At 39.5% G+C, this 16527-nt stretch overlaps 1 protein-coding gene across 1 annotated transcript in view; it reads left to right on the top strand.

Annotated features, from left to right (window-relative positions):
• SLC26A5 (solute carrier family 26 member 5) overlaps positions 1-16527 on the top strand; it is a 34195-nt gene that overhangs the window by 7987 nt on the left and 9681 nt on the right. The window contains exons 3-12 of the mRNA XM_059471641.1: positions 3401-3614; positions 5293-5432; positions 8482-8592; positions 9176-9357; positions 10466-10630; positions 12453-12605; positions 13856-13938; positions 14033-14180; positions 15782-15895; positions 16207-16284. Of these exons, the coding sequence (XP_059327624.1) occupies positions 3460-3614; positions 5293-5432; positions 8482-8592; positions 9176-9357; positions 10466-10630; positions 12453-12605; positions 13856-13938; positions 14033-14180; positions 15782-15895; positions 16207-16284 (1329 nt within the window). The 5' untranslated portion in view covers positions 3401-3459. The remainder of the gene's footprint in view (positions 1-3400; positions 3615-5292; positions 5433-8481; positions 8593-9175; positions 9358-10465; positions 10631-12452; positions 12606-13855; positions 13939-14032; positions 14181-15781; positions 15896-16206; positions 16285-16527) is intronic.

Raw genomic sequence — 16527 nt, 5'->3', positions numbered from 1 at the left:
CTAGTACTGTCCACCTGTGGTTTTCTGCCACTTAAAGGAATTTGTGTTTCCAAAAGAAAGGGGTTTTGCCCTTGTAAAACAGGCAAGACAATGGATTTGCTGCTGCCTCCCCCATTTCCTTAGGTAGCTCAGACACATTCAGGTTAGATACACGTTAGGAGAAAAAGTGCCTATTAAAGCTGCAAGACTCACATAGTACACCATTTTAATGTCTCCAGCTTCTTGCTTTTTCCTCCCCATAGTTGTATTTTGAATCCAAGGAACAGCAGCCAAATCTCTGTTCCTATAAATTTTATGGTTGCACTTCGATTCACGTGATTTGGATCAAAAATTATTGTCCTCTGTAAGAATCAGTGCAGATGGCTTGACAGACCTCCTTTATCAGCTAAGACTGGGAAGAGAAAGTGCTAATTTATTACTGATAGTGTTATAGGTTCATGTTTGCTTCACTTTTTTTTTTTTTCTTTAACACCTTCAATTTGATAATAGCAGGAAAGATATAAGACAGGCCTTTATCAGTCAGATAAAGAATTGCCAACTCTTAAGTCTTCTGCATACAGGTTTTACCTACTTCTACTCAACTCTTATCTGGCTGATAAGATTAATGACAGTGTTTCTTACAGCTTTTTAACTTTATTCTTGCCATGAAGTTCAAAGGTTGTTGAAAAGCAGTATTCCACTATCCACCATTGCCTTTCTCTTCCTCTGGATAAAGGTCTGTGAGTTTTCAGAAGTCATTGCAGTAAGCTTTCTTTTCATGAAAATGGCAGTTCCTTGCTTTTGCTCTTCAAGCATTCTGAGAGCGAAGGGCAAGACTCAATTTCTTAGCCTTGGAAAACTGTGTTGCCAGTTGGTGGTGCAGCAAACACTTGGAGAGACATTTGAATCAGTCATGAAATGTTACTATTTTGCTACTCAATAGACAATGTGTATCATCTCTCATAAAGACAAGCATCTCACTCGTGCTCTCTGTGTGCTTTTGCAAAAGAGAGGGATGATATTAAAGACTTTAATTGTTACTGTGCTATCTACAGTGTAGTATTTTAGGTTGCCATCAAGGAACATGCTTATGCAGGGCTCTTAAGATGAAGGTGGTGAAATGACATGGAAAAGAAAGAGTGTGATATATCCAGCAGTAGTTTTAGGTAGATAAAGGATCTCTTTTAACTACAGGTGATTTGTTTTCCATGTTCTTGTGTCCACTGTGAAGGTAAAGACAAGATCCTATCATATCCTCCCTCAAGTTACTTTTGTTTTAGCTGTTTCTCATGATTCAGTGCAGTGTAACTTCCTTACTCTGACAGAATCAGAAACATTCAATCTACAGTTTAAAAATCTTTAGATTGAGTGATGGTGAAACTTGGCTTGTGACCTCTGGCATTATTCCAAACTAACTCTTGCCGTGATCTAAATAACTGATTTAGAGTTGGACCTTGTTCAGTTAGTCAAATACAGCATTTGTATAATTTATTTTACCATGAAAACCAGAGGCAGGATGGAACTTCTGTTGTTCTGTATATGCTCATAGTACCTGGAAGAGTTGGAGCTTGTGTACAGAATTGGAGACCTCCAGACCTGTCCAGATATAGATTTATGTTACAATCTCATGTGGCTCTTCTATATATTAACCAATCTACCTGAAGCTGAACAAACTCAAAGGTGGAAACTCAGGACCTGAATTGTTTGAGGTTAGCAGAGCACTGTCTTGTGTTGCTGTCCTTTGTAGCAGAAAGAAGGCAGAGTGTGTGTTTTTAAAACCATGGCTAAAAATGTATTGATACTACATTCTCATTTTTTTTTTGAGAAGGTTGGCCAAAACCAAGTCATTTAGCTGATTTGGTCTGTGTCTTTTGCATGCAGTTTCAGATTTTGCTCTGATTTGAGTGTATTTTCTGTTTAGGACTGATTAAAATTGCTTCTTAATTTGTGGACGAGGCCAACGTTGCCAGAACACCTCAATTAATTACTGGAGAAGATGGATTCTATGTGAATAATGACATAAGGGACCGTTATGGAATCCCAGAGTGGTTGAGGCTTTAGGGGACTTCTGAGGATCACAGATTACAACTCCCTACTCAAGAAGGATTGCCTTTATTTCATACAGTAAAGCTGGAGTCAATTTAGAGTGTGCAGTAAATGAAAAATTACAATTTTAGTAAAAATATCCTTTTGTGGCTGACAGCATAGGGAAAGTATCGCTTATGAAATAGTGAGAACTGAAGAGATGCTAGGCTGTGTCAGTTCTAGGAGAGATTACCAAGACCTGAGTGGAAAATTCCAGCACTTTGATCAGAGTGAAGACATAGATAGCAATATTGATATTTTGCTGATGGTCTGACTGTATTTGCTGAATCGGAATGTTGGGCCAATGATGGTTGGCTTTGTCAGAGTGCTTAGATAGCAATTTGTTTAATTTCTGTGTGGTAACCCTTTCCCAGAAAAGTATTGATGTACAGCTAGAAACAGAGCACCCCTGGGTTAGCAGCCTTGGTTGAAGGCAAACACATGCTTAAGTGACTTGCTGGACTTGAGCCCAAGGCCTTGCTCACAGTGATGGCTCTGTTTCCCACTGCACTCACGTTCTGTCATCGAGTGTGGCACTAGCCAGCATCTCTGCCTAACAGCATAGCAGTCCTGTCACTTTGCTCACAATTGGGAGTGAGTTTCTTGCCCAGGATTTCTGAAAGCAGCAAACATGGGGCAGTGGAATTAGCAGAGTGTCTTTTAAACATGTTAAGGTTTTTGTGGCACTGAATCAGACAGACAAATAGATCTTTACAAACCTTCTGGCTAGTTTTAAAACTGGGCACATCTCCCGATACCTGTTTTAGTCTGTGCAGATTGAGAATAGCAGTAAGTGGCACATTCATTGAGATAATAACTGTTTGAAAGTAGTGAATTGTGTATCCTCGAGATGCTGTTTGGAAAGAGAAGCTTCTGAAATAGAGAGGAAGGCAGATGAATGGATGCAGGATGCAACTGACAATCTGGAAGAAAGAAGTGGGTTTCTCAGTGTTAGAGTTCTGTCTTTTGAAAATGGACATGCCAGGTTGTGACTAAGGAAGTAACTCAGCAATAAAGGAATCTCCCTCTTGCAGTGGTATATTCTTTAAAAACTGAGAGAAAATCCAGATAAACATGAATACAACCTTCCAGGTTAGTTTCATCTCTTATTTACAAAGAAAATAATGTAAAAGCTTTCATTATACAAGAGAAGCATAAATTAATAGTTTTCATATACTAAAGACTAAGTGTGATTTATTTTCTTCCTGCTGTTACAGACTATTTAATTAGACTGCAATCACAGTTCTTGCCTCTAGCTTGTTAAAATACATTATTTGAAAGGAAATGCCAAATCTGAGGTTCAAAAGGAAACCAAACTTATTTTGTCTGCATGCAGATTTTTTGGTGGAGACCGTGGAACTCTTCCTCCTTCACTGCTGGTCTGTGAGATCAACTATGGAACATGCTCAAGAAGAAGAAGTGGGACTTGAGCAAAGCCAGATGTATTGTGTGCAAAGACCAATATACAACCAGGAGCTCCTGCAAGGACAGCTGCACAGGCGACAGAGAACCCGTCAGACTTTAGGGCAGAGGATTGCACATTCTTGTCGGTAGGGGTTTTGTCTTAGCTTTGTTTCATTGGTTGGAAATATTATAATTCTTAATTGATTCATGCACTTAGCCAGTAATCTCTTCAAAGAAACCTAAAAGATAAAACCACTAATTCTACTTTGACCGTTCAGCAAGACTTGGAAGAAGCTGTGTATGTGCTTTTAATGTTAATGTAGAACTATATTAAAAAATGTTGGATAAATTAGTTGAGTTGCCTTCATCAAAATGCAAAAGGAAAATACGCAGCATGGGAATGTGAAGTATTAGTCAGATCACGTGACATGAATTCATAAGATCCAGAAAATATCTGTCCTTCTTCTGTGGAAATACTTATGGCCAAATTTGTGCTTCACATGATCCTTTCACAGAAGAATGGAGATGTGTGATAGCTGTGTAGAAATCTAAATATTGGTCTAATAAGAACTTACTAAAGGCATTCTCTAGATTTTAATTAACTGCCTTGGCATATAAGTATCATCTAGTTAGATGTGAAATGTCTTTAACTGTGCTTCTCTTGCTCCATGGTACCAGGGGATTTAAGGTCTCATTAGTTTTATATTTATCCATGCTTCCTTTGCAGAGTTTTTTTCCATTTCTTTCTCAAACCTTGTTCTGCAGGACAACAGAATTGCTTTTCTATAAAATATTCCTGTTTACATGATTTGACATTTGGAGATTAGCTTTGGTTTATGGAATGTTTTCAATGGTAAAGACATTTAATTCTACCTCAGAAAACTTGTCTGTCCTGAATTAAGAGAAAGTGGATCAAAATCCTCCTTTTTGTGATACAGTCTACCTAACCATGGAGAAGTGTGGATGACTCTCACTTCTAGCAACAAGCTTCTTCACTGTGCAATTCAGAAATGCTAACAAATCTCTGCAATTCTCTTGCAATTCCCCTACACAGAAAAGTATTTATGTGTTACATTTTTAGCCAAGGTTAAACTTACCACAGTACAATCAAGGTGTGATGCAAGGCATTACTGGATAGAGATATGTATTTCCTGGCTTTGTTCATTTGTCATGAGTCAGGGTTTCAAAAGGTTAATAGCTCTGCTGAGAGTCAGGGTCAGTGCTGCTGGCCTCAGTGCCTCTCCTTTCTGGGTGAGGAAGGGTTATGCTCTCAAATAGCCTGAAAGTGGGGCTGTCAGTACTGGTAGGGATAGTAATAAGTACTGGTTAAATTAATAGATTTGCCATGTTTAAAGATTAGGAATATACAATATTAGGATCAAAAAAGTATACAGCACGCAAATAGTAAATGGGAAAAAGCACTGCAGAGTATTCTGATGAGTGAAAACCACTATCAGGAAGCAAGATTGTTACTAGGAGCAATCCCCTGAGAATAATTTGCTTCCTGATAGTGGTCTTTCTTTACTTCCCCTGACCTCCAGTGGGAAGTAAAACTGTTCCAGTCTATGCACATTGAGTTTTGTGCTCCAGTTTTGTTCTCTTCTCTAGTTCTGTAAGGTTTGTCAACAGCACTAACACATGATTAAGGGCTAAATTAACTAGAGGCATAGTTGTTTGTGCTTAAGCATGTCCAGAAATTACTGTCATCAGGAGTCTGAGCCTGCCTGTAAAGGAACTGTTTTCCTGTATAGGGATGAAAGACAATTTTTACAGCCTGTTTGTCCCCTGCTAGTGTCTAACTTTCTTTCTGCTTTGTAATTCCAGATGTACTTCTAAGAAAGCCAAGTCTCATCTTTACAATTTCTTACCAATTTTAAAATGGCTGCCTCATTACCCAGTGAGGAGATACTTATTTGGAGACATTATCTCAGGTATTAGCACTGGGGTCATGCAGCTTCCTCAAGGTGAGTGTACCTCTGGATTTAATTATCTCTTCTTTACTTTTCCTGTGTGTGCCGTTATGGTAGTTTTTAACATCCTGAAACAGGTGCTCCTGAGAACAGGATGTGTATCTCAGGGCTCTCTGTGGAGATCAACATGGATTCTGCAGACCAGCCCAGAATGATGATTCCCTTAAAACTGCAAGTAGTGATATGCACCAAACCCTGAAAGAAGCTCCCTCTCTAATCAGTATCCACAGCTCTCAGTGGCAGACTAACCTTTCACAGTTTAAGTGCATGTCCAAACTTTTCCTGAATGCACCATATTATTTTCTGATCTCATTGTCCTGAAAGTCATAGCTTATTTCCTGCAGAGGGTGGCAGACATATAGACATTATGTTTCAGGGAGCAACTGAGGCAAAGTAACCAAACTAAATTTAACCAGAGAAGAACATGCAAGAATTCAAAGACTGATCCCTAAGGCTAGAAGTCACCACTTTACACTGGAACCATAGTAGCAGGCAGCAATTTATGTGGTGGAAATAAATCAAAAGCATCATCTCTAACAAGGCTGAAAGTCTGTAGAAATTTCTAGTAAATTCTTGGAAGTGTCAGCCTAAGTGGAGCCCAGTCCTGAAGCAGGAGCAGGTTCTAGGAAGCCAGAGAAATCCAGTGTTCACTATTCTGTGTCCATTCCAGCTCTTGGTGAATGGACCAGTAGAATCTTTTGTTTAGCCCAGCATTTACTATTAGCAGTTTCAGAAGTGTTAGGAGTTTAGAAAGCAGCAGCACTTCTACAGCAATATCATTATGGGGTGCCCACTGCTCTGGGAATGGCAGCTTCACAGTAGCTGCCACAGTCTCAGTAGATTTTTCCACAATGTCTTGGGATCAAGGAAATTCTCTGATAGGTGCAGAGCCTTGTCCAGAGGGTGTTATAATTAAACATAAATAAGTTTACTTCTGTGTTGACTTATTTCATATTTGCACTTCACTTAGGCTGAGGCAGGTCTGAAAAAGTCATCTGTAAATCCAAGATTTTAATGGGTGGTAAACAGTTAAAGTAATTAAATACCCTAACTTAGGCTCTGCAGATAATTTATTTCTGTATCTTCCTGGTTTTGTTTGAGTTTTATGATTAGGGTTATTTTTATTTCCACACAGGGAAGCATAAACTTATCTTCAACTGATAGCTAATGTGGTTAACTCTCAGGCATATCTGTCATATTCTAGGCACAAACATTGTCAGTTGTATACTGAAACATAATTTATGTCATGACCTGAAAGAACACTAAAATGTAAGTGGTCAGCAGTGAACTTTGTACTTAATTTTGTGATTCTTGTTAAAAGTAAACATTATTCATTTGGCGCCTGTAGACATGCCCTTAAACTGCTCCTAATCTTTCCCTTTCTAAAAACACAAAAGTTGAACTTTCAATTTTCTGGAATGAAAGTAATTATAGCAAGCATGGCTTCAAAGAAGCCTGGGAATCATTCCAGGCAGAGCTACAATGACCACGGTGTTTAAGCCATGGTCTCCTATCAGGTCAATATCTCTTTATTTCCTTGGCACTGACAGTCTCTAAAAATGCCAGTACAAATGCAAGGGAATAAAAGGGTATTCAGATCAGGAACTTCACACAGACCCACCCTCCCAGTTTTGAACACTGATTTTCAGTTCTGGTTACTTGTATTGTTAAGTTCATCATCATGTTAAAGGCCAGACTGTTACAGTACAGGGTGTTTGCTGATGTCAGGAGAGGTACCCCTTGGCTGAGAAAAGATATGTGGGAGGAGTTTCACAAGTACTTAATGAAATGCTCATTTGAGCAAGAGAATCGATGATACCATCAGTCCACTTTTGGTGAGAATATGAATTTTTGGTAAGGACTCAGGTATTGCTTAGGGCTAGAACAAGGCCCTGTGACTTACTACACTGCACAAGAGCACTTGGATGGCACAGATCCATTTGGTTTAGCTCTTTTTTTTTGTAATGTCATGCTTTGTATCCCAATTTAAATTATTAGGGAGAGGTGTTTTTGAGTATCACTGGCTCTCTGTGATGGGTGAACCATTGCTTCTGTTTGGAATTTGCACTAACCCACAGGTGTTACCAGCCTGCACTTGTGAGAGTGCAGAACCAAGCCAAGCCAGGATGCAGTGTTTTCTCCTTGAGGCCCATTTGTTCTGTTCTGGTGTCAGTTCTCATTAACACAAGCTATGTAGAGCTATTGTTTTGGCTGGAACTGCTTGGGACAGTTGTGTGCCACATCACATGATGTACACCACTTGGTTGTGAGCCTGGTCCCATGATAAGCACACCCTGAGTCACACAGAGGGTGGGAGATCTTCCCTGGTGTCCCTTTGAGCTGTTCCCCCCACAGCTCCACAGTTGTGCTTGCCAGCCCCCACTACAGATAGGAATGATGTGGATTGCATTCCACTGCATGGGACTGGACAGGGCTTAATGACAAAAAGGACTTTGTTTTTGGGAAGGATACCAGGCTGTATAAGCTCTGTGACCTTACAGATTGTCAGAAGTTCTCTGCTTATTTCACATTTTGAAGCATGTTTTGTGGAAACATAAACTGTTATGTTATCCCAGTCATTCTGGGGTGAGGGAGGAGGAAAGTGTTTGGTCAGTTAGAGGTTGCCATGAACACCATGTCTGATGAGAAAAAAAACAAAAAGTCAAATATGTCCCACTTATGAGAGTTTGGGTGTTTCTATCTGCAGATGAAAACAAAAGCAACAAAAATCATTTGTTGGCCATTAAGGAGTGCTTGCAGCCACAAAGGCAAAACAGATGCACACGTGTACACACAAACACACCTGCAGTGCCTGTAATTAGACTTTGGTTTCCTCACTCAACCCATCATGTTTCTAGGCACTGCCCTAGAGTATTATACATTTTAAAGACTATTCACTGAAAGATCTCCTATTTTTTAAACCTGGGACAAGTCTCTAGATTTCCTGTTAGGTATGTTCAGTTTTAGTAGACTTAAATCCCTTTTCTTCAGATGTTTTATTTTTGTTATTAACTTATCATACATATTTGTGTCTGTTTTCTAGGTTTAGCCTATGCTTTGCTGGCAGCTGTTCCCCCAGTATTTGGCCTATATTCTTCATTTTATCCTGTTTTTCTGTATACTTTTTTTGGAACCTCCAAGCACATATCAATAGGTATATCTGTATGGATAACTGAAACTCTGTCTGTATGTGTGTATGTGTGTATTTTTAATAAAGCTGTAAAAAATAAAATCAGAGAAGTAGAAAGTGTAGCTGTTTTCCATAAATTAAAATTTAAGTGCATAGGAGAAATGCAAATGTGTGGAACATAAGCAGTACTTTTTATTGTTAGCTTATACATTTTACATAGGAAGCAGTAGAAGAGCATCTTGTATCTAGATGATTAGATACATTAGATAGATTAGATGATTAGATAGATTAGATCTAAAAATGTGTCTTGCAAACTCCTGAACTATGATTTCATTGGTGTGGCTAGGATGAATCTTTAAAGTGCAAAATAGAAACTGAGATCTAAAAAAAATGATGGTGTTTACCTACTGCAGAGATGTATGTTCACCATCTAACTGGCTTTAATTGTGCTGAGTACTGGAGCAGATATGGGGACTAAAAAATATATTATTAAGATAGAAAACTCTTATTTTAGTTTAATTCTACATATCTCAATAAGAACCACTCCTAAAAAAAAAAAAACTTGCCAAGATTTTAAGCAATTATTTTCCTCTCCCTCTTATTTCAGGTACCTTTGCTGTGGTTAGTATGATGGTTGGTAGTGTTGCTGTGAGAGAAGTGCCTGATGAAATGATTTGTCCGGACTCTAATACTACAAATACTACAGATATCCTTGAATTTTGCAGTGCTAGGGATGCCAAGAGGGTGCAGGTAGCTGTGGCTCTCGCCTTTCTTTCAGGACTTATCCAGGTATGTGCTCACAGTTTGCTGTAGGAGCAGCTGCTGCTGCTGGACTTGCAGGGGATGCTGAGGGACAGTGGGTCCCCTGTAACCAGACTTGTGCTTCTGCACTGCTCTGTGTGGGACACAGGCTGCTTTATGGCAGTCTCATCACAGAAATGGGAATGTATTGGAATATGAATCCCAGTATTACCAGGTAGATTGTGCCTGGGCTATTCTGTCCCTTGCTGCTGGGCCAAAGGCAGCAACTGTGGTGTTTCACCCCAGAGACACCTTTGGCTTGCTGGAGGTTGCAGCAGGCACTGATACAAACCCAGGCTTGTTAGGAACTCCGTTTACCTCAGGAGGGAAGGCTTCAGGCTATGGTGAGGAGGAAGGAGACGGATTCTGTCAGAGGGTTAATATCCAGAGGTTTATTCCATGGTCGCAGAGGTCTGAATCTTGGTAACAGCTCCAACAGAATCCTGACCGCATGGCCTGATTGACCTTTTAAGCACCAGGTGGAGGGGGAGGGAAGGGACAGGTGAGCCACCAACCAGGTGGGAGGGGCAGGGTCTCAGGGGAGGATGACACCCAGACAGGCCAATGACCTCTGGGCATAGGGGCATCTTTTGAACTTGACCAACCACATGACAACCTTCCTGGAATGTTAAGCCTGATTGACAGAACTCACTCAGCAAGGGGACGAGGGGGAAGGGAGAGAGGTATTGGCACACCTGGGAAGGGACCCGGAAGTTTAAAACAGGATATTATAACACACTGCAACAGGGATGGATGCATTGGAGGCAGGGCTTTATTGGCATCTTAGCTGGATTGGAAAAAGCAAGATTTTTCCCCTTTTCATTTTTTCCTATCCCATCAGAAAAACTCAACTGATATTCTCTAATCTGTCCATAAATGCATACAAACAGTGCATAGATACATACATACCCATATCTCACACTGGACCTGACAGTGGCATGAAAGATGGGGTGCATTGATGGCAGCTTACTTTAGAAAAGCCAAGTTCAGGTTTGCCTGATCTGGCTTGGGCATTGAGGAGAGGAGAGGGGGTGTGTGCATGCTATACCCAGACTATAGTGGGATTCACATGGTTGACCCTTCTCTTTTTCATTAGTTGTGTCTAGGTTTCCTTCGGTTTGGATTTTTGGCCATCTACCTGACGGAGCCTCTGGTGCGAGGGTTCACCACTGCAGCTGCAGTCCATGTCTTCACTTCCCAGCTGAAATATCTCCTTGGCATCAAGACTAGCCGCTACAGTGGGCCCCTCTCTGTTGTATATGTGAGCAGCTGCACTTACTGAGCATGCAAATCCTGCATCTAGTTCCTAAGCTTTTCTGCCTGCTTTTGTGTATTATTTGGCACTAAGTAGAATAATCTTCAGTATTGAACACAGGTCATTAAGTGCTATAGTAATATATCAATATCTGAAAGTGCAGCTCAAGAGTGACTTGATAGATTCACACAGTCTGAGATTGTGATGGTGTTCACAGGGGTCCCAGGATAAGGGAAGAGATGAGAATGTTGACTCCATGTTTCAGAAGGCTTGATTTATTATTTTATGATATATATTATATTAAAAGTACACTAAAAGAATAGAAGAAAGGATTTAATCAGAAGGCTAGCTAAGAATAGAAAAGAATGATAACAAAGGCTTGTGAGTGACCGAGACCGTCCGGACAGCTGGACTGTGATTGGCCATTAATTAGAAACAACCACATGACACCAATCACAGATGCACCTGTTGCATTCCACAGCAGCAGATAATCATTGTTTACATTTTGTTCCTGAGGCCTCTCAGCTTCTCAGGAGGAAAAATCCTAAGGAAAGGATTTTTCATAAAACGTCTGTGACATGAGATGGGCGGATTTTGGGATTCTGCTGAATGCAGTTTCATAATATGAAGGAATATTGTTCATTGAAGCAAATCTCTTGTGCCTTGGAGGGAAATGTGCTCCTGAAATGCTTCACTGTAAATCAGGCATGTTCTGCAAAGCTAGGAAATGTTGCTCTCAGAATCTTTCCACTTTTAAGTGGAAGAAAAGGGGAGATCTCAGATGTCTGTGAAAGGGAGGATCTCAGATGTCTGTGAAAACCTAAGCTTTTGAGCAGATTGATGGCTCAGCAATAATGAAGCTTCAGGATTTCATCTACATGTAGGTTGCAGAAAATGCTTTGTGGGAATCTTTTTGTATGTTTGTGCAGATAAAACAAACCTTTTGCAAACAAGTATGCATTAATGATTAATTCCAAAATTTGCTGTTCAGTTCACAAAACTGGGAACCAGTCATACTAATTGCTAAACAAATAGAAGGGAAGTTATAAATTCAAAATGCATACTACCTGAACATCTTGAATTGATATAACATCTTGACAGTTGTAGCAATTTTCAATCTGCATAAGGAAGACTATGTTTGCCTTCTTTCAAATACCTCTCCAGAGGTTATTTATTTATTTTAATGTAGTGGATTAAGGAGGAATAATCAGTATGGGCAATTATTTACCCTCTAGCAATTTGTGTATTCCAGCAGTTTTTTTTTTCCTAACACTCTTTTAGAAAGCATTTTCAATTAAAAGGTATTTGGAATAATGGCCAGTTCAGCAGCATTGCAGGATCATGGTTATTTAACCATATTGTTATGGAAACCTCAATGGTTCTATCAGCAGCTTTACTGTTTTAGAATAGTTTATGCAGCTCTAAGTAAATGTGACTTGCCAAAGAATATTTGAAGGTATTAGAAGGAGTTTGCATTTATTACTTTCAGGTAGCTGCCACTGAAGAATATGTGTGAAAATGTTAAGGATAAGAGACATGGTTTAGTTTAGATTTTTTACCCCATTAAAGTTTTTTCTCCAAATTTTTGCCCTCTTTAAGGAACACTGATATTGTAAATGATTCAAGTGCATTTCTCTCACTGAGATACTCTAGTCTTCTGTGTTTTGTAGGAGCAGTGGGTATTTTGGTGAGGCCTTCATTCACTGTGGTTATAAATTTACAATGAAACCAGAGCTGAAAAGCATTGTATAATTTGCTCTTCTGTGGCAAACCTCCATGAAGATTCTATTTTCTTAAGAATAATTATGATGCTTGTGGTATGTTACAGAGCATGGTTGCCGTGTTTTCAAATATAACAACCACCAATATTGCTACAATGATTGTTGGGTTAACGTGCATTGTTCTGTTGCTGATTGGCAAGGAGATCAATTTCCGCTTTCAGAAGAAGCTCCCAGTTCCTATTCCTATGGAGATCATTGTGGTAAGCCAGTTGGGAAATTCTATGGCTAAATTATGTAGCTGTTCTAAAGCTGTAGAAACTGTCTCATGTTCTGTCTTCTATCTGAGCCTGAGAGTAACTTCCATTGAATATAATTCATTTGAGCCTTGATCCAATTGAAGGTTTGGATTCTCTTAAAATTAAGAACTGGAATGCCCATATGGAAAGCATAAAGTCACAAAGAAGGGTTGAAAAACAAATAAAACACCCCCAGTCCCTTATAGCAATGGGTAGATACAAAACCCTCTCTATCCAGGAGTTTGGGCTCCTGACTGATTCCCTGCAAGACAATGCAGAGTGTCTGAAGTGGCATTTCCTACTTGGAGTCCAAGAGTGCCATTTCCCCCATGGAGTCTAAGACCTCTGAACCCTTTCCTGAAGGCAGGTGCTTACAGATGCCTGTGAGATGCCTGCAGAGGTTCTGCAGGGCTTGCTTGCTTTTTGAATGCAGTAGCAGAAAGTAGAGCAGGAACCATCAGGACTTAATACTTTTTCCTTTCTCGGTTTCTGAGACTGATAACTGGCTGCAGCACTGATTCTCTTTCAAACAACTATTCTAAAATACCTCTGTAAAACAGACTGTCATAATACACACAAAGCCTACAGCTCAGACAAGCTTTTTTCTTTAAAAGTTATTTGATTTAAAAATGAGTTCTCAGATTACTATAGATCTCAAAAAACCTGCACATAATGGAGTCAAGAAAGGAGATAATTGAAGGTATGGGCACAATCTAGATAGAAGGAATAAAGAAAAGGGATGCTGGTGAGAGATGAGTGAAATGTGTAATAGGATATTTTTTGATAGGCAATAGCAAAACGATGTTCCTTTCTTTGCTGTTGCATCAATTCTCTTTACAGGTAACAGGCTATGCACATGCAAATAAGTCAGTGCACACAGGCAGGAGTGTCCTTGCATTTGATTTTTCCAATACACTCATTTGCCTGAGCTTGGCTTAGGCAAAGGGAATTTGAGTGATTCATATCATACCATAGCATGTTCCATTTAACTTTTTACAAAAAACTATAAAATCAGGGTGAGTTGGACCTGATGAAGGGAAAATCATGATCCTTCCTCCTTTTTGTCTGATTTTAGCCCCTAACTCATAGAAAACTGACTGACAGTAAATGTAACCCCTTGTGTTTATTAATTGTGGTCAGCCAACCTTTATATCTCTTCAAGTGGCTTTATCTCTTTTTAGATAATGTTTACAAATGTGTTTGTGGATTTTTAGGTCATTATTGGCACAGGCGTTTCAGCTGGAATGCATCTGCATGAGTCATACAAAGTGGATGTTGTTGGGAATATTCCTCAAGGGTAGGGATGATACATTCTTATTAAGACTGTGTCTTTTCTGTATTGCTTATAGTTCTTACCATATTCATTTATAAATCTTAATTTCATCTCCAAGGTTACGTGCACCAGCAGTTCCTGACATTGGGCTAATCCCAGCAATATTTGTGGATGCAGTGGCAATTGCAATAGTTGGATTTTCAATGGCTGTATCAATGGCAAAGATCTTTGCCCTTAAACATGGTTACACCATCAATGGGAATCAGGTAAAAGTAGCAGAGTTGATTTGTTGAAAATTCTCAGTAGCACCTTTGTTATATCATTAAAGTAGGGTGTGATATTGGCAAAAATGAGGATTTCTTCAATAGTGGAATCGAGCCAGATTTTTGACAGCCTACACATTTAAAGGCCAGGAATTAATGTAAGTTCTTCTTCTGGCTGTGTTTAAAAAACCAGTTTCACTTTTAGCTTCATTTTGGGAAACCTGCTTCTGCTATACTTGGACATATGCATGGCTATTAATTTTTGGAACAGGCATAACTTGGCCATACTGTCCTGATGAGCAGTTGCATTTTCTCTGCTTTCTGTAATAGAGCAAAGCACAGAGGTCCCATATGATAAATACAGTATCTTATGTGTCAAAGAACTCTTGTTCTAGAGTTTAAAAATTCCAATTATATTTTATATTTTCTTTTTATTCGCAGCCATTGCAAATGGGCAATGTTTTCTGGGGCAGCAATTGGCCCTGTCTGTACTTGGCATTCTGAGTATGATTTGAGTGATGAGGACTGTGTTTAGGACTCCCTAAAAATAAAATAGGTGTCCTCCTCACCTACTCTGGCCTTCCTGTGCAGTTTAGAATCAATACTTCAATTGGATTATTGGTTTATATCATTGTGGTGTCAAGAGAGACAGAGCTTCCCTTGACACCACAAGGGAATCTCATCCTTCATGTCATTGTGCTCTGTTACCCACAGAGAGAAGAGGACAAATCTGTAGCTGCATGAATGTAATTGGCTCTATTTATCTTAAACATAATAATTGCTGCCCTGAGTTAAGCATCTAAATCTTTTCCCCAGGAGGTGCCAGATTGTACTTCACCTGGGTGTTAAACTGTAGCACTCCTTGTCACAGTAGCAGTGCATGCCAAGTGTTTAAATTAATCCAAAAAGGATTGTACAAATGCAAAGAGAAAAATCTCATTGAGGGCTGTTGGAAATGTGTGACTCAAATCACTCAGTTACAAATAACAAGATGCAGAGTAGTCTGGGGAGGCTTCATTAGAAGCAAATAATTTCTTAGGCATCAGAAATGCAGTACTGAGGTAAATGGAGCTCCTGACCTCACCCATGGGAGCAGTTCTCATGTGGGATCTTCCTGAGGAAGCAGCAGACACTCATTGGTTTTTCCATGTACAGCAATGGATTACCACTCATGGAAGCACATGCAGGGCTGCTCATGGTTTTAAACACACAGAGTGGGAAGCAAAGAAAGGTGTTTGCATGAGAAAACATTTTTCATGTATATTCAGGGTTAAAATTCAAATTATCCCCAAGATGAAGAAATCCTTAAAACAAGCAATGCTGGTTTTATTTTCAGTCTGATTAATTCTTGTAACATTTTGGGATAGGAAATGTCTCCAGCATTTCATCAGAGGCTTTACTTAACAGATGACTACATGCATCAGCTTGTGCTTGTGAGAACTACAAGTATAAGCTACAATTAGGTTGCTTATGCTCTACAATGAGGTTGCTAGAAAGCAATGTAAATAAGATGTGATTGTTAATGTCTATGGATAGTTCCAGCTTGGTACCACTACTAAGTGTAAGTGTATATTTGGCTTTCTTTGCTCTGTTGTTTAACACAGGAACTTATTGCCTTGGGAATATGCAACTCTGTGGGGTCATTTTTCCAATCCATTGCAATCACATGCTCAATGTCTCGGAGTCTTGTCCAGGAAAGCACTGGTGGAAAAACTCAGGTATGTAGAATACCCAATCCTGAGCCGAATGAAGTTGACTCTTTGGAGCTCCTAAACTAAAGTCTGAAGCTTATCTAGATGGCTATATTTCTCTGCCTGAGCCAGAAGAATTAACTGGAGTTTCCCATGTTTCAAATCCAGACTGGACCGGGATAGAAAGTGGCAGGATGGGCAAAATGGGTGAACTAAATGGAAGGAATCAAAAGTCATTTGTACAACCAGCCTTGTTGAAAGCACAAGGGGCTAGCTAATCAGTAATATTTCCCCTTGGGAACACTTCTGAATAATCTCTGGCTTTTTTTTTTGTTCAGATTGCAGGTGCACTCTCTGCAGTTATGGTTCTGTTGGTGATTGTGGCTATTGGATACCTTTTTGAACCACTTCCACAGGTAAGGGACTTTTGCATATTAGGGATTGCATTGACTGGGAACAGAGGCCTATGAGTATTGCTAAAACTTGAAATTGTGGGAGAGTTAGTAAACAACAGTTAGGCTTTGATCCAGAAAGCTTTAAATTTTGTATGCATTTCTGCTATAAATTAGCCTAGAAATAAATAGTGTTTTGAACAACTCAGCATGATTTTTGTTGTTGTTTTTTGTATTGGATATCCTGGACTCTGTCTTTAGAACATA

Source organism: Ammospiza nelsoni, chromosome 5, assembly GCF_027579445.1.
Source record: "Ammospiza nelsoni isolate bAmmNel1 chromosome 5, bAmmNel1.pri, whole genome shotgun sequence".
Taxonomy (NCBI): Eukaryota; Metazoa; Chordata; class Aves; order Passeriformes; family Passerellidae; genus Ammospiza; species Ammospiza nelsoni.
Note: the sequence above shows the minus strand (reverse complement) of the source record. Positions and strands in the feature narration are given on the sequence as shown.